Source organism: Tasmannia lanceolata, unplaced genomic scaffold (assembly GCF_043159265.1).
Source record: "Tasmannia lanceolata isolate RefF3 unplaced genomic scaffold, GAP_Taslan_0.1 ptg000012l, whole genome shotgun sequence".
Classification (NCBI taxonomy): Eukaryota; Viridiplantae; Streptophyta; class Magnoliopsida; order Canellales; family Winteraceae; genus Tasmannia; species Tasmannia lanceolata.
In genome coordinates this window covers 18,186,962-18,207,807 of record NW_027518689.1, presented here as the reverse complement: position 1 = coordinate 18,207,807, position 20,846 = coordinate 18,186,962, and the positions used below count along the sequence as shown (strand labels likewise).

The window sequence follows — 20,846 nt, the reverse complement described above, 5'->3', positions numbered from 1 at the left end:
AAGAGCTTTATCGGAACTGTAATAACCTTGACAGCTCTTTAAATAATAAAAGACGAGATGGATCAGTGCAATTATCAAAACATGGTTGTGCTGATATCATTTGCCTATACACACACACACGGATTTATATTAAGATTTTTCTACCTCTAATGAGTGATGCATATGATTTATAACCGAGTTATATACATAGCATTTCCAACTCTTTATACGACATGTGATGATGGGTTCTGCCTTTTTATCCATTTTGTAGGAGTGGTCTTATATTCCTGTCGGTGGATCCTTACCTAACACAGAGCAAAAGAACCTTGCATTTGGTGCTGCAGCTAGCATGGTTCATCCAGCAACAGGCAAGGAAAAAACAGTTATAGTCACAAACTTGTATGGTGCCTAGGCATAGACATGGATACAGGGAGCAGGAAAACGGATATGGGTATGGGCATCCCATCATAATGCATCTTATCAGGAGTTCTAAAATTAAGAGATCTAATTAAGTAGAATATGATTAAACTGTACCCTAAAGCACCCACACTGTATCTGGTACCTGTATCAGTATCATGTCATGCCGTATCAGTACCCTAAATATAAGAGTATCTTGGTTTACTAGACTTTTTTTATGGGTTTTGCTAACGAGTGCCCTAGGGCACCTGTTAAGGTGGCATTGGAAATGATATTTTTCACAATTTGATAAATAATTCTCAGAATATTTGTATTTTTCTCAAAGCATGTGTAAAATGATTGTAAAATATAATTTCCAATGCACCTTAACGAGTGCCCTAAGCCCTTTAATTATTGCTCAAATTATGGGGTACAATTTTGTGATTACCTATATGAAACAGGCTATTCAGTTGTGCGATCATTGTCAGAGGCTCCAAATGTTGCCTCTGTCATTGCAAGTATTTTGAAGCGAGATATGTATTCCAAACATGTCCTTTCATGGGAAAAGATCACTGAGAATGCCTCAACACAAGGTATTGAGTATATATTGAGGTATTGTAAGGGTAATAAATTGCTGGCTGTATCATTCGTTTTTCTGTTACAAGTAGTGAACCATCCTTCATTTACGAACTCCTCTAAGGGTATTTGTAAGTTATCAGACAATCTGCCAACTACTGACCTAAGATTTTAAGAAAAGATGCTACTTGAACAATTTGCTTTCTAATTTTCGATCAAAGGAACATATGAGCACACATACATGCAAACCCTAAATCAATACTGCAAGGATAAATGCGTAACAATTTTCAATCTGAACATGTTCTCATCCTTGGTATACTCTCACCTTAATTACTATCATACTATAATTAACAATGGTGATCATTATTTTACAAGAAGGTCTTTCACAACATGAACTGGTTTGTTATCTAGTTTATGTGAAGTTTTATAAAGAAAAATAAGCTGTGCTTGGTTAATCTAGAGAAAAACCACTCATAGGATTTCCTATTGCATAGTTATTTGAACACTACAAGTAGAGGTAAAGTTGGATCTGTCACTTCCAGTAACATGAAATATAATCCCGAGGCTGTGTTTGCTAGGTGTGGATAGAAATCACATCATGCTGCAATAGACAAACTTATGTGCCCAACCTAGTGTGCACAAGAAGTTGCTGAAAAATCATCATAAATATCTCCTAAGGGGTATCGGGTTGTTTGTTATCTGTCAACAACCAGCCATTTCCTCCATGTATGCTCAGAGATGTGAACTACAACTGAGAAAGTCAGCCGTACGGCCTTTGGATAGCTCTCTCTCTCTCTCTCTCTCTCTCTCTCTCTCTCTCTCTCTCTCTCTCTCTCTCTCGTCCAGTCAGCCTTTCCTGGAGCCCTCCTTTATTCATTTAAGTGATAATCAAAGAATATAATTACCCTCAAGTGAAAAGCACATGTAATACAAGAAAAATAACTCTCAAGGGTAAACACCATGTAAACCATATATTTTCAACAACAGAAGGGTGAAGTGCTTGAAATCCAGCCAAACCACAAGATATCTTATTCTTCTTTCCTCCACATTGTCTCTCATGATCCAAATTTTCGCTACGATAGTCATAGCCTGACAACTATATCAAACAATCTCAATATTGCACAAATGATTTTAAATTGGACCAGTGATTTTAGGTGAGAAATCAGCAAAAGATCCCGATTAAATTTGAAGCCTTCAATGAAACCACATCCGTCTTGTTACATTAGACAATGGAGATTAGAGAGATGAAGAAGAGAAGAAAGAGATACGAGAGAATATGGAGAAGGTGTGAATGAGAGAGTCTGTCGTCCCTCCCTCCCACACGAAATGATTTATTTATATATCGTGACACAGGGTTATATAAAATGACCAAACTAACCCCACATATGTGAAGCTTGTTACGCCCACTCTTAACACTCCCCTCAAGCTGCAGTGCATATATCATACATCCCTAGCTTGTTACATAAGTCACTCAATCTCACTATGCTTAAAGGTTTGGTAAACATATGATACTTGACCATTTGATCTAGTGAACACTATGCAAATCTCTCCTTTTTGAATACTGTGACAAATAAAGTGGCAGTCCACCTGTATATGTTTAGTCCTCTCATGGAAGACCAGGTTCTCTACTATGTGAATGGCGGACTTGTTATCAAAGTGAAGTGAAGCAGGAGATGAGTAGTGAAGTCCAATCTCTAACATGAATGATCTCAACCAGATCAACTCACCCAGTATAGGTCATGGCCCTATACTCTGCCTTTGCACTTGATCTGGATATGACATCCTGTTTCTTTGCTCTTCTAGGACACCAAATTGCCTCCAACAACAGTATAGTAGCCAGTAGTCGATCTCCTATCTGCAGGGAATCCTGCCCAGTTTGCATCTGAATATCCCTCAATTCTCATTTACTTATTTTCCTGAAGATCTATCCTTTACCAGGAGCTTTCTTCATGTATCTCACAATCTGAGTGACTATTTGCTAGTGCGATGTCCGTGGTGTACTCATAAACTGACTGGCTACACTAACAGCATAGGATATGTCTTGGCGTGTGACGGTAAGATAAATCAACTTCCCAACTAAACGTCTGTATCTCCTGGGGTACTCCAGAAGTTCTCCTTGATCAGGAGAATGCTTGATGTTGGGATCCATGGGTGTCTCCGTCGGCTTTGCACCCAGTAGTCTTGTCTCCTATTGTATATCTAGCGCATATTTTCTTTGTGACAGAGATGGCCCTTCACGTGAGTAGGCTACCTCTATCCCTAAGAAATATCTGAGGCGACCAAGGTCCTTGGTGCTGAACTCTTTTTGAAGGAAATCCTTCAGCGTCTGTATACCTATATTATCACTCCCGATAATAATGATGTCATCAACATAGACAACCAGAAAAATACTACCATCCTTAGACTGAGAGCTGAATACGGAATGGTCCACAGCACACTGAGTCATACCAAACCTTACAGCTGCTTCACTAACTCTCCCAAACCAGGCACAGGGAGATTGCTTAAGGCCATACAAAGCCTTGTTCAACTTACAGACAACAGTCTTCATCTCCCCCTGAGCAACATACCTAAGAGGTTGCTCCATATAAACCTCCTCTTGAAGACCACCATGCAGGACTACAGTTTTGACATCTGACTGGAAGAGCAGCCACGACATTTTAACGGCAAGTGTGATAAGAACTCTGACTGATGGGATTTTTGCAGCAGGAGAGAACGTATCTGTATAATCAATTCCACACCTCTACGTATATCATTTTGCCACCAGTCTTGCCTTCAGTCTCTCCACTGTACCATCTGGTAAATATTTCAATATGAACACCCACTTACAGCCTACTGCCTGAGCCCCATGAGGAAGGGAAACCAACTGTCATGTATGATTAGTCTGCAAAGCACCCATCTCAGCATCCATCATTGCTCTCCAACCAGGATGTGCTAAAGCCTCTGCAGCTGAACGACGTATAAATACAGAGGAACCATATGACAAAAAAGAACTAAAAGTAGATGAAATTTGAGCATAAGAAATCACGTCAGAAATAGAGTGCTTTGTAGAATGAGATGACACAGCAGCATCATCAAGCACAGTCGATGGAACAATTATCTCAGGAGTAGTGGGTGGATCAGCTAACTGTGGAGGAGGTGGCTCACATGATGGGCCGTCAGCACACGTGGGTAATACAGCCTGTCGAGGACGACGGGAATAAGTTTTCACTTCAGGTGATGAAGAGGATACAAGAGGAACATGAGCGTGTAGTGGAAGTAGAAGTACAAGCATGGTTTAAAATTTCGACCGAAATCCGAAATTTCGGATACCGGTGGGGACCGAAACCGAAAATTTCCGAAATTCAATTTTTCGCCATTTACCAAATTTCGGTAATTTTAGTCCGAAATTTCGGTTTAATGACATTATTTATTAAAAAAATAAAGTGTTCCAAAATTTCAAAATTTGGGTCTGGAATTTGGAACCAAATTACCAAATTTCGGCGAAATTCGAAATTTCGGTTTTTGGTGGGGTCCGAAACGGTTACCAAAACCGAAATTTTAAACCTTGAGTACAGGTAAGGTTGGTGTAGAAGGCTCCGTAAAGTTGGGTGTGTCCTCGAAAAAGGTGACATCGACAGCGACATAAACACAGCGAAGCTGAGGACTATAGCACATGTAGCCTTTCTGAGTGTGAGAATAGCCAAGGAAGATACACTTGATGGCGCATGGAGCAAGCTTATCAAGGTCATGTGCTAGTTTATGAATGAAACATGTACAACCAAACACTCTATGAACCAAAGGAAAGGGATTCTCCGACATATATAAAATGGAAAATGGTGACCTATTTTGGCAGTGGGGGTAGACGGTTCGCCAAAAAACATGAAGTAAGAATAGCGTCAGCCCAGTAAGTCTTTAGAACATGCATCTGGAATAAGAGAGTGTGTGTCATATCAACCAAATATCTAACCTTCCTCTCAGCAATACCATTTTGCTGAGAAGTATAGAGACAGGACGACTGATGTAAAATGCCATGACTGGAGAGAAATTGCTGAATATCACTAGAAGCAAAAAAATATTCACAGGCATTATTTTGTGCACAAGCATTTTATGGAACAAGAGTACTGTGTAGAGATCTAGCATAACGATGTCCAAATAATAAAGGAGTTCTACAAGGACTCCAAATATCCGAATGAACAAGCTCAAACGGACTAGACACATGACTGATTGACCTAGATGGAAAGCAAACACGATGATGTTTTCCACACTGACACGACTCACATTGAAAAGAACTAATAGGGTGAGACACGACGGAGGAATGCTGAAGACGATCTGCTGGAGGGTGACCAAGGAGATAGTGTGTGCGAGCAGATTTTTTCCCGCTCGGCCGCTTCTGTCGGTGAGCGCATGATCTTCTGTCGGTGAGCGCGGGATCACCACATCGGGTTAAGAAGGGGGGTGTTTGTTTGTCTGTGTTTTATGCGAACTTGGGACCGGAATCCGAATTTCACAGAAAAGAGTCTCAGAGTCGCCACCTAGGTTAGGGCCTAGGACCCGTGTCTGCTTTTCCGATGAAACGGGGATAGATATCCGACCTTCATTGGAGGAGGAGTAACCAAAGTTGTACTCTAGGTTTGGGGCCTAGAACCTGTAATTTTACTTTGTTTGATAAGGCATGGTCTTTACAGAAATCTGAGTAAGGGTTACGGTTATATTTGGGGAAGGTGTTAGGCACCCCTCCTGCCCGGGTAAACCTGGTCTCTTGACTTGGTTTGGCAGTTTTAAAGAATTTTATCAGAAATCTTAAATTTTTAATCTTTATTATGATTATGCCTAATTCATGTACGTAAACGAACGAGATTTACAAAGAAAAGAAAAGAATCGGTTAGGATTGAGGGTATATATACCGCATGTTTCGAGTCCTTGGAGGATCTCACAGTATGACCTCAATCAAGATAACTAAAATAAATGAAAATGACAAGACATAAAGGAAAGAAAAAGCTGGGTTTCTGATTCCCTCCATTTGTCTGACGCTGTTGAAGCACGAAGGCTCTCGTCTTTGTCTCTTTTGTCTATGGTTGGACCGAAGACAGAGTGGCGGGATAAGGAGAGGGAGCGTAACCCTATTTACAAAGAGAGGTACGGGATTTACGTTATAAGACCCGGGGCAAGACGAGCCCTGGACCCTATAACTACCCTATAGCAGGTTCTAGAACAGAAATGCAGAAAGGAATGAAATAAAAATAATTTTACCAAAGGAGTGGGGACGCCTCTCAAAAAGTCGGAGGCGTAACAGCGCTAGTTGGATAGTGCAGCTTTGAGTTCTTCAAAAATTTAGCAGAACAACGACGCTAGTCAGACAATGGAGCTTCGGGTTCCTCGAAAATTCGGCAGAACAACGGCGCTATTTGGATAAGATAGCCCCGAGTTCTTTGAAATTCGGCAGAACAACGACTCTAGTTGGAGGGTGTCGCTCCGAGTCTTCCGAAATTCGGCAGAATGCCGACGCCCAGTGTGAGCTCCCTAAAAATTTCTCTGCTTTCCCTCTCTCGGGTAAAGAAACTAGGGTTTTTGGACAGAGTTTGCTTGAAAACGATGGAAAAACAAAGAACCAGAGGTTTTTTACTGAAAAATCAACTTCTGAGTTAATAAAAATCTGATTTTACACTTACCCCCCTATATATAGGTTCGAGTGGAAGTCGCAGGGTGCGATTTCCAAATTGCAACTTGCGATTATAAAATTGCAGGTTGCAATTTGGTGGTCGCACCCCACGATTTGTGTGCCACCTGTTGGTCCGTGGGGGTGTTTCGGGTATTTTCAGGGATTGTCGGGAGTTTCGGGGGCCGAAACTCCTTCGTTTGTACTCCGAATCGTGTTTGGTCAGATCTGTTGGATTCCTCCAGACAAGAGAGATTCTATGAACCTAACTTCATGCTTTGGAGTGGTGTGGATAACTTCGGAGCCCCCGAAATCAGGTTTCTAGGGTTTTCCGGGAGTTTTCGGGAACTTAAAAAGTCGATAACTACTTCGTTTGGACTTCAAATCGCGCGTGGTCAGGTTCGTTGGGCTCCTTGCGGCGAGGGGCATCCAATACCCAGCTACACGCTTTGAAACAGTGTGCGTAATTTTGCACATTTTTTACTCAAAGTTAAATTCAGGCGAGTGCCGTGTGAAGACGGCTTTTTGGTTGTGCCATAAAAGGCGAGTGCCATGTGGAAACGGGCTTTTGGGTTTTAACTTTGGGACAAATTTGTTTTTTAAGAAGTATTTCCTGTTTCATGAACTATAGAGAGACCGAGAGAAAGAGAACAGGGGCTCTGGGCTCTTCATGGGACTCATCCTCGCGACAACCTATCATTACATAGCGCCACATGAATGAATCAACAAAAGCTCTCAAGGCCGAGAATGAAGGTGCACTGTCGAAGTAGTAGAGGCCACCTGCCTAACGACTCGATCTCACCCTCCTCCCAGTCAGAAGATCCTGAAAAACATAATAGGATGGAAAAAGTGTTACAGAACATCATAGATGTCGAGTAATTTGACTAACAGAAAGTAAATTACAAGGAATACTGGGAACACATAAAATAGAAGAAAGAGAAAACTCAGGGCCAAGCGATGGGTCCCATGTACCAGAAATAGGACACGTCGTTCCATTTACCAGGGTGACAGAAGTACTTGCGGAATTTGGCGCAAAGGAACTAAGGAGACTACTCTTACCAGTCATATGATAAGAGGCTCCAGAGTCAATAAGCCAAGAACCGGAACGGTAGAGAGAGAGGGATGGGGTGCTACCTTCCTTAGCAACAGCGGCAGTGACTGGTTTCCTTGAGCATGTGAGTGCAAAAGAGCCTCATATGCAGTGCATGAAATAACCAATGTGTCGGAAGGAGTAGGCTGTGAAGGGGCCTCGGCGGAGGTAGAAATAGGCACTTCCGAAACATGATGAACAGCACGTAAGGGTCGCAGCTTTGGATGTAAATCGTAGTGTAAGTCTACATTATGACCCTGATAGCCACAATGTGTACAATAACGTGATCCACGACCACCAAATTCATGGCCTCCCCCTGAATCTCTACTACCACGTCAACGACGACCACAACCACGGCCACCACGTGTACCACGACCTGAACCAGTATGAACTTCAAGAGCAGAATGCTCGACAGAGAAATCATCAGGAACCTCTATCCTCATAACATGCTGAACACGAGAGAATGTCTCTAGGACGGACGGTAAAGATTCCTGTGTGATAATCTGCTGGCGAATTGATAAAAAGTCATAGCCCAAACTATCGAGGAACTGAACAACCCTCAAGTCACTTTTCTGCTTGGCCAAGACGGCAGGATCGGTAGAGAAGAGCTGGAATGTGTCAAGTTGCTCACAAAGGTGAACAAACTCAGAATAGTAATCAGATAAAGCACGATCACCATGCTCTAGACGTCATCGAGCCGAGTAAGTATCACAAATCCGCGTCAGATTGTTTTCACCCGAATACGATGTTTTAGCACGATCCCAGATCTCTTTGGCCGTGTCAAGGAACATCATGTGTTCTGCAATTTGTGGCTCCATGCTATGAAAGAGGAGAGTGTGTATGTGTGCATCCTCCTGGTGCCACTGAACGTGGTCCTTACTTTCTAATGAAGGTGCAGCCGATGTAAGATAACTAGTTTTCCCTTGGGTTCTAAGGTAAATCTGAACAGATCGAGACCACAATGGATAATTCTTGCCATTCAATTTGACAGAAGTCATCAGAACCACAGGGAGGGTCGTAGAAGACCAATAAGTCACAGTCGAGAAGGAAGGGGTCGTCATACCGAATCTCCACAACTACTACAAACAGCATGAGGAATACATATCACTAATCACCACTGAAACTAATCAACTATCAAACCACATAAAACGAATCAACAACTCCACGAAATCCAACAAGAGGGCAGCAAACCATCAACCAGTACCACATCCACTTCTAACATAAGATCAACTACAAACGGCACAGAAAAGCAAGCCACCAACAGCAAACCAATATCACCAACAGCCCAACAACGACCACCAATATCAACAAACCTAACTACAAACCAACGAAAAACACCACCAATAACTGATCACAATCAAATCGAGAACAGGCTACTAACGAAGAACATCCACGGATGCTCTCTCACACATTAATACACGGTTCCGGGATAGAAATGGGCAACAACGCCACAAGCATACACCACCAACATTAGAAAAGCACCAAACAATTGCCCAAAACCAACCATGAGATGATAAAGATCGAAGAATAGGTGTTTAGAATATTAAGACAAAAAGATGGAAGTAGATTAAACTAAGTTTAGCGACTGATTTGTATTGAAGAATAAGTTTAGGGACTGATTTGTCTTAGGATTGGTACAACAAGCTTAGTGTAGAAAGGGTGGGGAAATAGTGGGGCGCGAGTGGTAAAAATAAATAAAAAAAAGGTATTTTGGGAGGGCACAGGGCTGTTTGGGTGGGAATAATAGTGTGCGAGTGGGCTGGAAGGGATAACAAAAAGTTTTGGGTGGTGCGGAGTAGGATTTGGATTGTGTGACTAGGGCTTAGGGGTGTGATTAGGGTTTGGATGATGTAAAATCACAAAGTAATGGGTTTCTAGGGCATGTGCATATATATTTAGGGTTTATAGCGTATGCGCATATGTATTTGGGTTTCTAGGTTATGCGCATATATATTTTGGAGATTGAGGATTTGATGTCTGTCACTTCTAGTGGTGCTGGTTATGGGTTTGGGGATTTAGGGGTTTGGGTTTGGAGATTTGGAAAGGGTACAGGTAGGGTTAGGGTTAGGGTTAGGGTTAGGAAGTAGAAATTGTATCTTCACCTTCACGATGGAAATTCTTGATCTTCAACCTGATTCTTTGATATCGTGTTACATTAGACAATGGAGATTAGAGAGATGAAGAAGAGAAGAAAGAGACATGAAAGAATATGGAGAAGGCGTGAATGAGAGAGTCTATCGTCCCTCTCTCCCACAAGAAATATGATGTTTTTACATATCGTGACATAGGGTTACATAAAATGACCGAACTGACGCCACGTATGTGAAGCCCAATACGCCCACTCTTAACACGTCTAAACACTAATGATCTAAACTCTAATGATCGGATGCCAGGAAAAAAGAGAAGAAAATATTAAGAAATAAGAGGGTTTTATGCACACTCACTTAACTTTTTGTTTTATTAAATCCTCACTTAACACCTAAAAATGCTGAAATGACACTATTTGACAGACTAAAGAAAAAAAGATTAAAAGTATATCCCTATGAAAAAACATAAATTACCTTTCATGTTGCCAAAAACTCAATATCCATGTTGTTTGAATATAAGTTTTGAAGATCATTTGTTTCTGCAAAGCCTATTGGATTAAATGTGTATGATTCTTCACCAATATACCTTAATCCCCAAGGATATCAATTTCTTGCCTCTTTGTAGCCACTTACTTTTTCTTACTTTTTCTTCAACTTCAACTTCATGTTCATATTTGCATTCACCATTTCATAATTTTTATATATGAGAGTTTCCACTAAAGAGGAATGCTGTAAGGGTGGGCCTGAAGGGTATATGTGACTTATGGATCCCATTGGACAAACCAATTGGGGGCCCTGCAACAGATCAGCCAATGAGAGTCAATTGATACCATGTCCTAGGTTCACCGGTGCATGACATTTACTTCAACCATTTTTTGTGATTAATATTATTTAGAGGCACCATATAATTCTGTTATACTCTTATTTATAATGTTTTTGTGTCAGCATGGAAAACTCTTTGGCCACAAGAAAGAAAGCGTCAGAGAGCATTTTTTCTTTTTGGACTAGCACTAATCTTGCAACTGGATATTGAAGGCATCAGAACATTCTTTCATACATTTTTCCGCTTACCTAATTGGTATGGTCAAACTTGCAACTGTTATAACATTCTTTCATACGTTTTTCGGCTACCTAATTGGTATATGGTCAAACTCCCAGCTTTTATGCTTCCTAGTTCAAACTAAGCATCTTTGATTATTAGTATTGCATACATAAAATCGTGTATGATTTAATTTACTAATTGGACACACTTGTTTTATTCCTTAATGTTCTATCCTTGTACTGGCCTGAGATGCAATTAAGTAAATAATATGTATGTTACATTTTATGATCAAACCAACATAGGAATATGTTAAACGTATTTGCTTACCCTTGAACATATTCCTATTTTCTGTGTTTGTTTGGGTACCTTGCATGCTTAATTCCATATACACATTTGTATGTAGCGGCGTGTCTGAAAATATGTATTCTTGTGGGTGTGGAGCTGCTGTTATATGAAATTCAAACAATTCATATGAGAAAATAAAACCATGATTCTCTCATAATATATACGTGGCATGAGTCTGCCCAAGGAAATAGTTGTATGCCATACTAACACCAGAGACTAAAGAGAAGACAGGATTGATTGTTTTTTAATCAATTTAATTCAAATTATTTTATTTTTTATTTTACTGCTCACTAAAGAGCAGTATTTTAATTTCTTTGAGTGGATTTGGGTTTAATACTTTAGACCATTTTTTAATTTTTATTGTTCCAATTGACTGCTTATTCGTTTTGAGATTATATAGAAAAGAAATTTTCCTCTCTTCTTCAAGGCATGAAAAAAAGGTCAACCTTTTTCAGAGGGTTTTCCTTCTGATTGGCAAGTGTAGGATTTTGTTATCCAAGTTCGACAATGGTATATATGGTCAAGGACATTCGATTTTAGACAGGTTTCTGTGTGGTATAACTTCCAGACATGATTGTTGGATTTGTCCTAGGATGTGATATTTTTTATGTGTTAAAGTGGGTATGGTGCATTCATTTTATGTGGTATGGTGTGTTTAACTGCTTGGGGCACTATTGTATTTTTCACGCCTTTATACAAGTAATTTGCGGTGATCGACCACATTACATCTAAACTTATTTTTCTTCCCTCCAAATCATCTACCTTCTTCTCGTTTGTTCTCCTTACTCAACATTGTATCAGAGAACTAGTCGAACATAGTCCCAATCACCCTGTATTATTCTGTCTTTTTTCCTCCTTTATCCCCTAAACAAATCTAATCTCATCCATACATAAATTTTATTTGATCTCTCTCTCTCTCTCTCTCTCTCTCTCTCTCTCTCTCTCTCTCTCTCTCTCTCTCTCAGTAAGGGTCAGTCATTGTGCCTATTCTGTGTGGAATTAATATCCTATCTTCACTTTACGACGGCATCCATAAGTCTGTGCAACACGCGTTATGGTGCTCTGATCGCATGGATCAGATTTGACCCCATTCTGCATACCAGATCTGGATCGTGTTCTGCATATCAGATCTGTCCATATTCTAATTGTGCTGCTGCTATTGGTATTATGGTCATGAGATCAGATCTGGAACTGCTTTCTCTTGGGAGTGTAATCATACCCATAATCAAACTGCCTGGAAAGCAGCAATTACATTTTTTATAAATTGAAGGGGAAATAGAGAAGGAGAAAAAAAGGCTTGGGGATGGTATGGATTGGTGTTAGGAAATGAGCAATCACCTGATCTTCTGATTGGCCTCTAGAAAAAAGCCTGAGAATAGAGGTGTTCATATTCTTTAGTCAAGACTATCAAATATCTGTTTTACTGAGCTACTACCCTTGGATGGGATTTTGATCTCTATAATTTTGGTTAAAGTGAGTAATCCTACCACGGGAAAATCCTGGATATCTTTTTCATTCTGGGGCACAGATGTCTTACCTTTCATGCTTCACACATAAGGAAACAGAAAATTGAAATCCTGATGTCTGAGTTATAACGCAAAAGAAGTACAAAGACATGGGAGATAGTCTTAACTATCTAAGAGAGGAGGGGCTGTGTTGCATGCTAAAAAGATCCATAATTCCATCAAGCTGGGTGCTGTTTCTTCTGATTCAGATTCTGGTTTCTGACTGAAACATTCAAACTTGCAATTGGACTTGCTGGGTTCGTGTTTCAGATGTTTGAATCATTTATTAATGCTTTCCATAATTATCCGGATGTGAAATTCTGCAAAAAAAAAAAAAGTTTATTAGTCAAGTGATACGAAATTGAAAACTGACCATGACAAATAAAAGAAAGGTCAGTTTTGATGAAGATCATGCACCATCCGCATGGACTTTGTAAGAGGTTTCAACTCAGACAGATGGAGTGCGCACATATCACAAGATCTAGAGCATGATAAGACTAGGTGTAGCAATAGATGCATTAAGAAAAGATACACAAGGAACAAGCCTTATCGTTGATGATGCTGCTCTAACTGCCAATATTTTGCATTCTATTGCCTTTGTGTGGGCGACAGAGGACCTCGTTGCTTTAACCGATGAGAATCTGTAATTTTTTGGCAGTCTAAGCTGCAGAGTTGTTTCTGCAAGTAGAAACACTCTGGAATAATCTGAATTTGAGCCGAGTTAGAATAGAGAGTTTGGTTTAATTAAGGAAGTAGACTGAAATCCAGATTGGGATTTAGCTGGAGGTGAGATGTCTGATTTCAACTTATGAAATTCCAACTCCAGTTTTCGTAAGTCAACCCTGGTTCTAGGAAGGCTATATGAAAAATGGTGTTGGGACAGATCAGAGAGGACTAAACTGGGAATTCATTTAGGAATGAACTAAGGGATACCTCATATTTTGTATTTGGATTTGGAATTGAGTTTTGAGTACAAAATGATAGATCTGCCAGCTCATGTTGAGGGAGACAGAGAGGGAAGGGGGTACTTCCTATTGCAGGGGAGAGGTTGAGGAGCCAAGAGGGTGAAGGAAACTGCCAGATCTGTGGATTTCCAATTGCTTATTTCCACAGCATATTTGGAAATCTGATTTTTTCCACTGTCAGTCGCTAAATTGGAAATTCGAGGATTTGATCCGGATCCAATTCACAATGCAAAAGGGCTGCAAATGTGAGAAATTCAAATCCAAATCTTCTCGGCATAAAGTATAAAAGATAAATAACGCCTTTCTCTAACAGCTTAAGCTTTTGGAGAAGTTGGTAAGTTAACATGGTATCAGAGCCAAAGGTCTCAAGCTCAAACCTCCCGGATAGCAAAAATCCACATGCGATGGTCGGCCCAAAGTGGGACCACATGTGCCAAGTGTTTGCCAAGTAGGCCACACGTGCGAGGGAGTGTTAAAGTATAAAAGATAAATAACGCCTTTCTCCAGCAGCTTAAGCTTTTGGAGAAGTTGGTAAGTTATGCCGAGAAGATTTTGATTTCTCACATTTGCAGCCCTTTTTGCATTGTAAATTAGATCCGGATCAAATCCTTGAATTTCTAATTTAGCGACTAACAGTGGAAAAAAACAAATTTCCAAATATGCTGTGGAAATAAGTAATTGGAAATCCACAGATCTGGCAGTTCCTTTCATCATCTTTGCTCCTCAACCTCTCCCCTCCAGTAAAGAGTACCCCCTTCACTCTCTGTCTCCCTTAACATTTGTTTTTGAAAGTTGACGTATTTCATTGCTCTTAGAATTACATTGGGGACCAGGAGTCCCATCCTGAATTACAAATATCAAAAAGCTAGATCGGGCATACCCTGAACCAAGAAAAAGTGAGACAATCAAGGCAAAATACTGCTCATTCTTCCTACTACGATCATGATACATTAGCAAAATATATTTTGAGGCCCCAAATACGCCTTTCTATACCATACTCTTCCATCATTCATTTTTCCAAACTGAAATCCAGTAAACCTATTAGTACATATATTAACAACCGTTAGATATTCAACACCTCTGATATAGCCGCCACACGTCCAATGAGATTGAATAGCAAAACAGAACGATCCAGACAAAATCCAATCTTAAGCGAAAGACATAATCTCTCAAGCCAATCTTGGTCAAATTTGTAGCCCATCTGAATACATACAAACTGTAGCGTCTTTGCTATGATCGGGAAGCAAATTCCCCCTAGATGTTTACAAAAAGTTACTGACGATCCTCCAAAGAACTATTCCAACATTATACTTCTAACAGCCTTTAGAAACACCCCAAAGAAATAACATCTCTACCTCCTGAGGGCAAAAAACCTCTAAGACCCTAAGCGAATGACCCAGAAGTCTCTCAAGCCCAATCGAATCAACTTCTAGGCACTTGCTTCACAACTCCTTTTTAGCTCAAGGCCAACAATTTGTCCGCAAGCTTTCAACCTCCAAAACACTAAGATCCAACTGCTATAGCAATTAACTAACCTATGACCTTTCTAAACATCTACTCTAGAACCTAGAAAAAAGTAACAAACTATCGACCGGGGAGGGGGCCGGAAGGCTCTTCATTTAGGGTTTACGACCCTCGGCCCCCAAGATATCAAGCTTCTTCCTCAATTCCTGTTATGTACACTTATTTCCTTCCGATCTCTTATCGCCATTGACAAAAGCATTCTTTTTGTAGCTTCAAGGTCATCTTCAAATCCTATCCCAAATACATCTCCTATAGCCAGCAACTCATCAAACTCCTCAGATGAAAAAACATCGTTTTCTGTTTCCCCCAAATTTTCCCCTATTATTTTGCCTTTTCCTTTCTCTTCCACCTCTAATCCCATCCATTCCCTGATCTCCATACTTACTTCCCTATCAAGCGAGTCCCGAGAATCCAGAGATTCCTCTAACAAGGCCGCTACCAGCTTTTCTAGTCTTTCTATTTCTGCTGCCTTCTCCTTTTCCTATCGCTGACGGCGAGCCCTTCTCTCCTCTTCTAAAGCTTCCTGAAAAAAAGGAAGCTTATATATCCAAACGTATACTTCCTTCGGATCAGTTGAGCCCGAGACGTTTTTGAGCTCCTCCTTGTTTTCATTTGAATCCTTTTTTAACTGCTCCCATTGCTTCTCCCAAATACCCATCAAAATTTCTCTCAGAGTGGGACATTCCTCCAAGGCCAGCTTCTCATCATACTCCAGCTCCTTCGAGGCCAGGTTCGCATCATACTCCATCTCCTTAAGAAGTTTCAGATCTTCTAAATAAAAAAAGGTGGCTTTTCTCTTCTTGATCTTGGAACCATCTTCATCCGCCATTTTAGGGGACAGAGGTTTATCAAAATCCTTCAAAAAGAGATTAACTTTAGAGGCTAAGATTTTCTTACTTGTTTCTTCTTTCTTAAGGCATCCGAAAAGCCTCCTTTTAAAGAGGGAAAGGCCTCCCCTAGTGGTTAGTAAACAAGGTTCGATTCACGCACCTCTGCCAGATGGACCGACTCTTTCAATACGGTTTGAGCTACATCTTCGAGGGGTGTTGACATATGTCCTACCGATCTGACATTTGTAATTTTTTGGAACTCTTGACCTTCCTTTATTCTTTTTGCTACTATTAAAAAAACAATTTTTAAATTTAACCGCCTTTTCATCTGTCGCCGACTGCAGATTGAGACTGTCAGTGAAATCTTTCCTGGTTGCTTTTCCCGAAGTCGTACATGATTTAGCCTTTAAAGGTTGTTGACTCGCACCTTTTCTATGCCTGCCAGCCTTCCCTTTCAATGATGATTTCTCTCTTTTTGGTTCTTCTGGCGACTTTTCCATTCCCTGGATAGTAGATAATTCAAAAGCTGGTACAGGCCCATCCAACGGCTCTCTAGCAATGGAAATGACAGATTTACCCCTAGGACTTCCCAGGGGAGATCCTTCCTCGGAAAAAAACTTTTCCCGGTGACTTTTCATTGGCGGTTTTGTTTTTAGTCTGACTAGGGGTGCAACTCGGGTTGGGTTTGGGTTGAGTGTTTGGGCGACCCGAGTGAAACCCAACATTTTTTATGAAATTTGTTTTTGTAAGCTTAAAAACTCGGATTGGGTCGGGTTGAACTCGGGTCAGGTCAGGTCGGGAAAAAGGGCTCCTCGGGTCAGGTCGGTTGAACCTTGTTGGGTTGGAAATCGGGTCGGGTCGGGTTCGGGTTGGAAAAAAGGCTTCATTGGGTCGGGTTCGGGTTGGAAAAAAGGCTTCATCGGGTCAGGTTGGATTGGCCTCTACCCAACCTGAGTTGCACCCCTAAGTCTGAGAGGACTGTTAGGTTACTTAGGTTTTTTCGATGTATCTTTCAGCAGCATAGTTACCAATTCTTTCAGTATGGTTATTGATGATGTTTTTTATTGCGATAATTTATCTTCAAAACCTCATGCTTATAAGAAAATACCCCATGCATCGCTTGAAATTCGTTGGTCACTGTATACATTCAAGGTTGTATTTTGATGCTTGGAATTAGTTTTTATTTGGTGAGCTTATATCACACCCCACATGCATTGGACCCTGCAGCTAATTGGAAATTGTAACAGCTCATCCAAAAATGTCAAATAAGAGTGGTGTATGATAGAAAAACTCGGGATTGTAAATATGAGCTTGTGTGCATGTTTGTATGGGAGCTGATAACTCTCACTCTGAAGGTGGAACACTTACTGCTACAATTTTTAAAGTGTTTGTGAAGGGAAGGGTGAGAGTTTCCCCACTCTTTATGAAGCAAAGCTGACAGGGTCTGTTTTATTGCACAATTTATGGGATTTACTAGGTTTTTGGACCGGTTTTGGGGTGCTACATCATCTACTAGTGGTGTTTGGTTGCATGTTCTAATTCAAAATACTGAGACTTGCCTTACTACTTCACTGCTATTACACATGTTTGACTTCTTCAGTTCTAATTCACCATTATTGTAGAAGGCAAATACATGCAACCAAAGTGACCCTTAGCATTTCCTTTCATTGGTAAGCAGTTGCCATATGAAAATTATAGAATTATCCTTTTCCCTTTAATAAACACATGGGAAAATTATAGAATTATCCTTTTCCCTTTAATAAACACATGGACAATAATTGTTCTTTCTCAGTAACATTAGCAGTAGCTGTCTATGGTTGAGTTTACCGCTGTTGTTCTCTTTCCAACTACCAACTAGATTAATGGTCTTTATGTTGCAGGATGTGGCAGGGATTTCTTGGATCTTCACTCTCATCGGCCGACCTCATATGGTTTTCTTTCTACATGTTTGTAACCGCACCACACAGTATGCGAATGTGCCTAGTCAGGCATCTGTTTTCGGATCCAACCGGGGCAACTATGATAAAGACATATCTCACCCTTTGAACTGTCATCTTGATTTAGCATCCATTTTTCTCTTTTTACCACACCATGAACGAGCTCACATCCCAAGGCCACAGCTTATGTAATTCAGCCATTGTATATATTTACATATTGTTTGTTTATCAATGCATGTCATGAATTCCAAGCCTTATAACATGAAAATGGGATTCCCTCTGGAACTTTCTAATGAGTTTAAATGCAGTAGAAACAATCATACAACAGCAATCCCAAATCGACATGCAGTGTGGGGAGATTTATTGCATTTACTGAGAAAATGTTCCCTTAAGACGGAGAAAACCTCCAACAATAGTTCAAAAACCCAACTCCTACTCCTTTTAACTAAACCAAAACATCTAAAACATACCACAATTAAACTGCTAAGGCCCTGTTTGTTTTGGATTTCAAGAACTGATTGTCGGTCCAAACTTAAACAGTTTTGGACTCACAGTCTGTTCTCAAAATCCAAAGACCCTGTTCGTTTTGGATCTTGAGAGTCAATTTTGAGTCCAAAACTGATTATTGGACTCAGAATTTAACACAATTTCGAGTCCAATAATCGGTTATAGACTCAATCAGTTTTCAAAATCCAAAACTATCGGTTTCAGTTCAATTTTGAGAACTGACTGCGAGTCCAAATTGTTGGACTCAAAAGTCAAAATTACATTTAACTTTTAGTCCAATAATCAGCTTTGGACTTGCAATTGATTTTCAAAATCCAAAACGCACAGGGCCTAAGTAAATAACTATCCTCAACAGGAAAGTAAAGAAAGGAGCCTATGTCAGATCTCACCCTCACCCTTAAAACAACCTTTCCCTCAAGGTTGGAACTTACAGAAACCTCTCGTGAAGCTTGTGCCAAACTTCCCAAGTTGCACTTTCCAGTGTTAAATTCGTCAGCTGCACTAGCTTGGTATGGTTTGTACAAATGTGGAGAGCTTTTTGAGATTGTGCATCGCCAGTGCTGATTGGAACTCCTGTTCTGAGAGTTGCATGCACCTTGTTGCTTAAATAGATTTTTGTGCCAAATGGAGGTTTTTTTTCTCGAGAACATTAAGAGTAGTTTCTTCGGTGCGCAAATCCACGTTAAACCCAATCAATTTGTTGTTCCATGCACACAGGAATCAACTATAGAAGGTTAGCCACAAGCTATGTGAAACAGGGTCATGCCGCTCACTACTCAAGCCTATTATATGGGTTTTGTTAGGTAACTTCACAAAAAGCCATTTCGCGGCAGTTTTTCAGGAGAGACAACCGCCACCTCAGATGAATTAAATGAACGGGACAAAATCTGCTGTTAGGTGGCTGTTCTCTGATGAAAAAGTGAGCCACGAAATGGCTTTATGTAAAATTGCCTAACAAGAGGGTACCTCTATCCGTAACTGGCATAGGTGCGTACGTAGAGAATACCCAGGGGCATAAGACAACTCTCTCTAGGGATTATCGGCAAAATAGTCCCGTAACTTCAGGAGAAGATACCAATTTGTTGGGGAAAACACAGATAGACCGCAGCAGATAAATATTCCCCTTCTATCTGATATTGGAGCCTTGGTTGGTGGTGGTTATTCATATGTGAATCAAAGATGGAGGCAAGTACCTCATCAAGGATGATTAGCCTAGATGACGGAAATTGGTTAATCTGGAAAAGCCATGATGGAAGATCTGCTCTATTCAAGAGACCTTTACTTGCCAATTGAGGGTATAAAGAAGAAGCCAGAATCCATAACCGTTGATGATTTGAAGAAGTTGAATAGGAAAGCTACTGCTTGTATCAGACAATGGTTGGATGATGTTGTGTTCCACCAAGAAGTGATAGAGACTAGTGCAAGTTCCTTGTAGAAGAAGTTGCATGATTTGTATGAGTGAAAGATGGCTGGAAATAAGGCGTTTTGATCAGAAAGCTAGTTAACTTGAAGTTCAAAGAGAATGGGTCAGCTGCAGGGCACCTAAATGAGATGCAGAGCATAAAGAACAATGCTAGAGAGCTATGCAAGAGGAGTTCAATTCCTTGCATAAGAACAAGACCTGTGAGTTGGTTGAATTGCCAAATGGTCGAAAAGCTTTGAAGAACAAGTGGTATCAGAGCGGGGCGTGGTAATCTCGTGGGCCTCCGCGGATAGAAAATCCCTCGGGGAAGATCTCGGTAACCCCAGTATGCCTCCGAGGATGGAAAAATCCCTCAGGAAAGATCTCGTAGCTCCCACGTTCCTGCCGCGTGGAGGGGCGAGACTTTCCACTTGGAGGGGGAGATTGTAGGGTGTTCCATGTGAAAGCAAAAGATCCCACATCGGTAAAGTGAATAGATGTGGATGGGCTTTACAAGGACTTGGGCACCCTCCATTTTAAACGGCTGGATTTTGAGGGTGAGTTCAACCCGGGTCCTAACAAGAAGAGGGGCTAAGTTGACGGTTGTCTCATTCAAAAGTGAGCCACAATATGGCTTTCTACGAAATTGCTTAACAAATCCCGCACAAGTGAATTATATCAATAAGACAAAATCTGCTAAAAATTGCCTATCAAATCCCTATACATATAACCCGCTTTGCCCATGAGGATCCTTGGAAGATTCAGGTCCCGAATTTACGGATTGCATGGACAGATGAGATCATCCGTATTAGATACAGGGATGATTTACGCCATAGTCATGGTATATGCACTTTAGTGTATATACTGTGTATGCTATCTAATTGAGATGGAAATTAGTTTCTATTTTATGGAGATTAAAGGGGAGAGATAAGAAAGAGAGGAAGTTTCGATTTTTTGAAACTCTCTTATGGAATTTAAATAAAAGGAGATAATTGCAAAGAAAAAGAGTTTCTTCATTTAAAGTTG

The 20,846-nt window shown here is 40.5% G+C and overlaps 1 protein-coding gene across 2 annotated transcripts in view; it reads left to right on the top strand.

Annotated features, from left to right (window-relative positions):
• The window catches only part of LUT2 (Lycopene beta/epsilon cyclase protein), a 39,470-nt gene extending 21,263 nt beyond the window's left edge, over positions 1 to 18,207 (top strand). The window contains exons 8-11 of one of the 2 annotated variants that reach the window (XM_077391802.1): positions 251 to 347; positions 837 to 968; positions 10,709 to 10,841; positions 17,855 to 18,207. In XM_077391802.1, the coding sequence (XP_077247917.1) occupies positions 251 to 347; positions 837 to 968; positions 10,709 to 10,841; positions 17,855 to 18,020 (528 nt within the window). In that variant the 3' untranslated portion in view covers positions 18,021 to 18,207. Of the gene's footprint in view, positions 1 to 250; positions 348 to 836; positions 988 to 10,708; positions 10,842 to 17,854 lie in introns of both variants that reach the window. The other variant, XM_077391803.1, reaches the window with a different exon arrangement.
• The last annotated feature ends 2,639 nt before the right edge of the window (positions 18,208 to 20,846 follow it).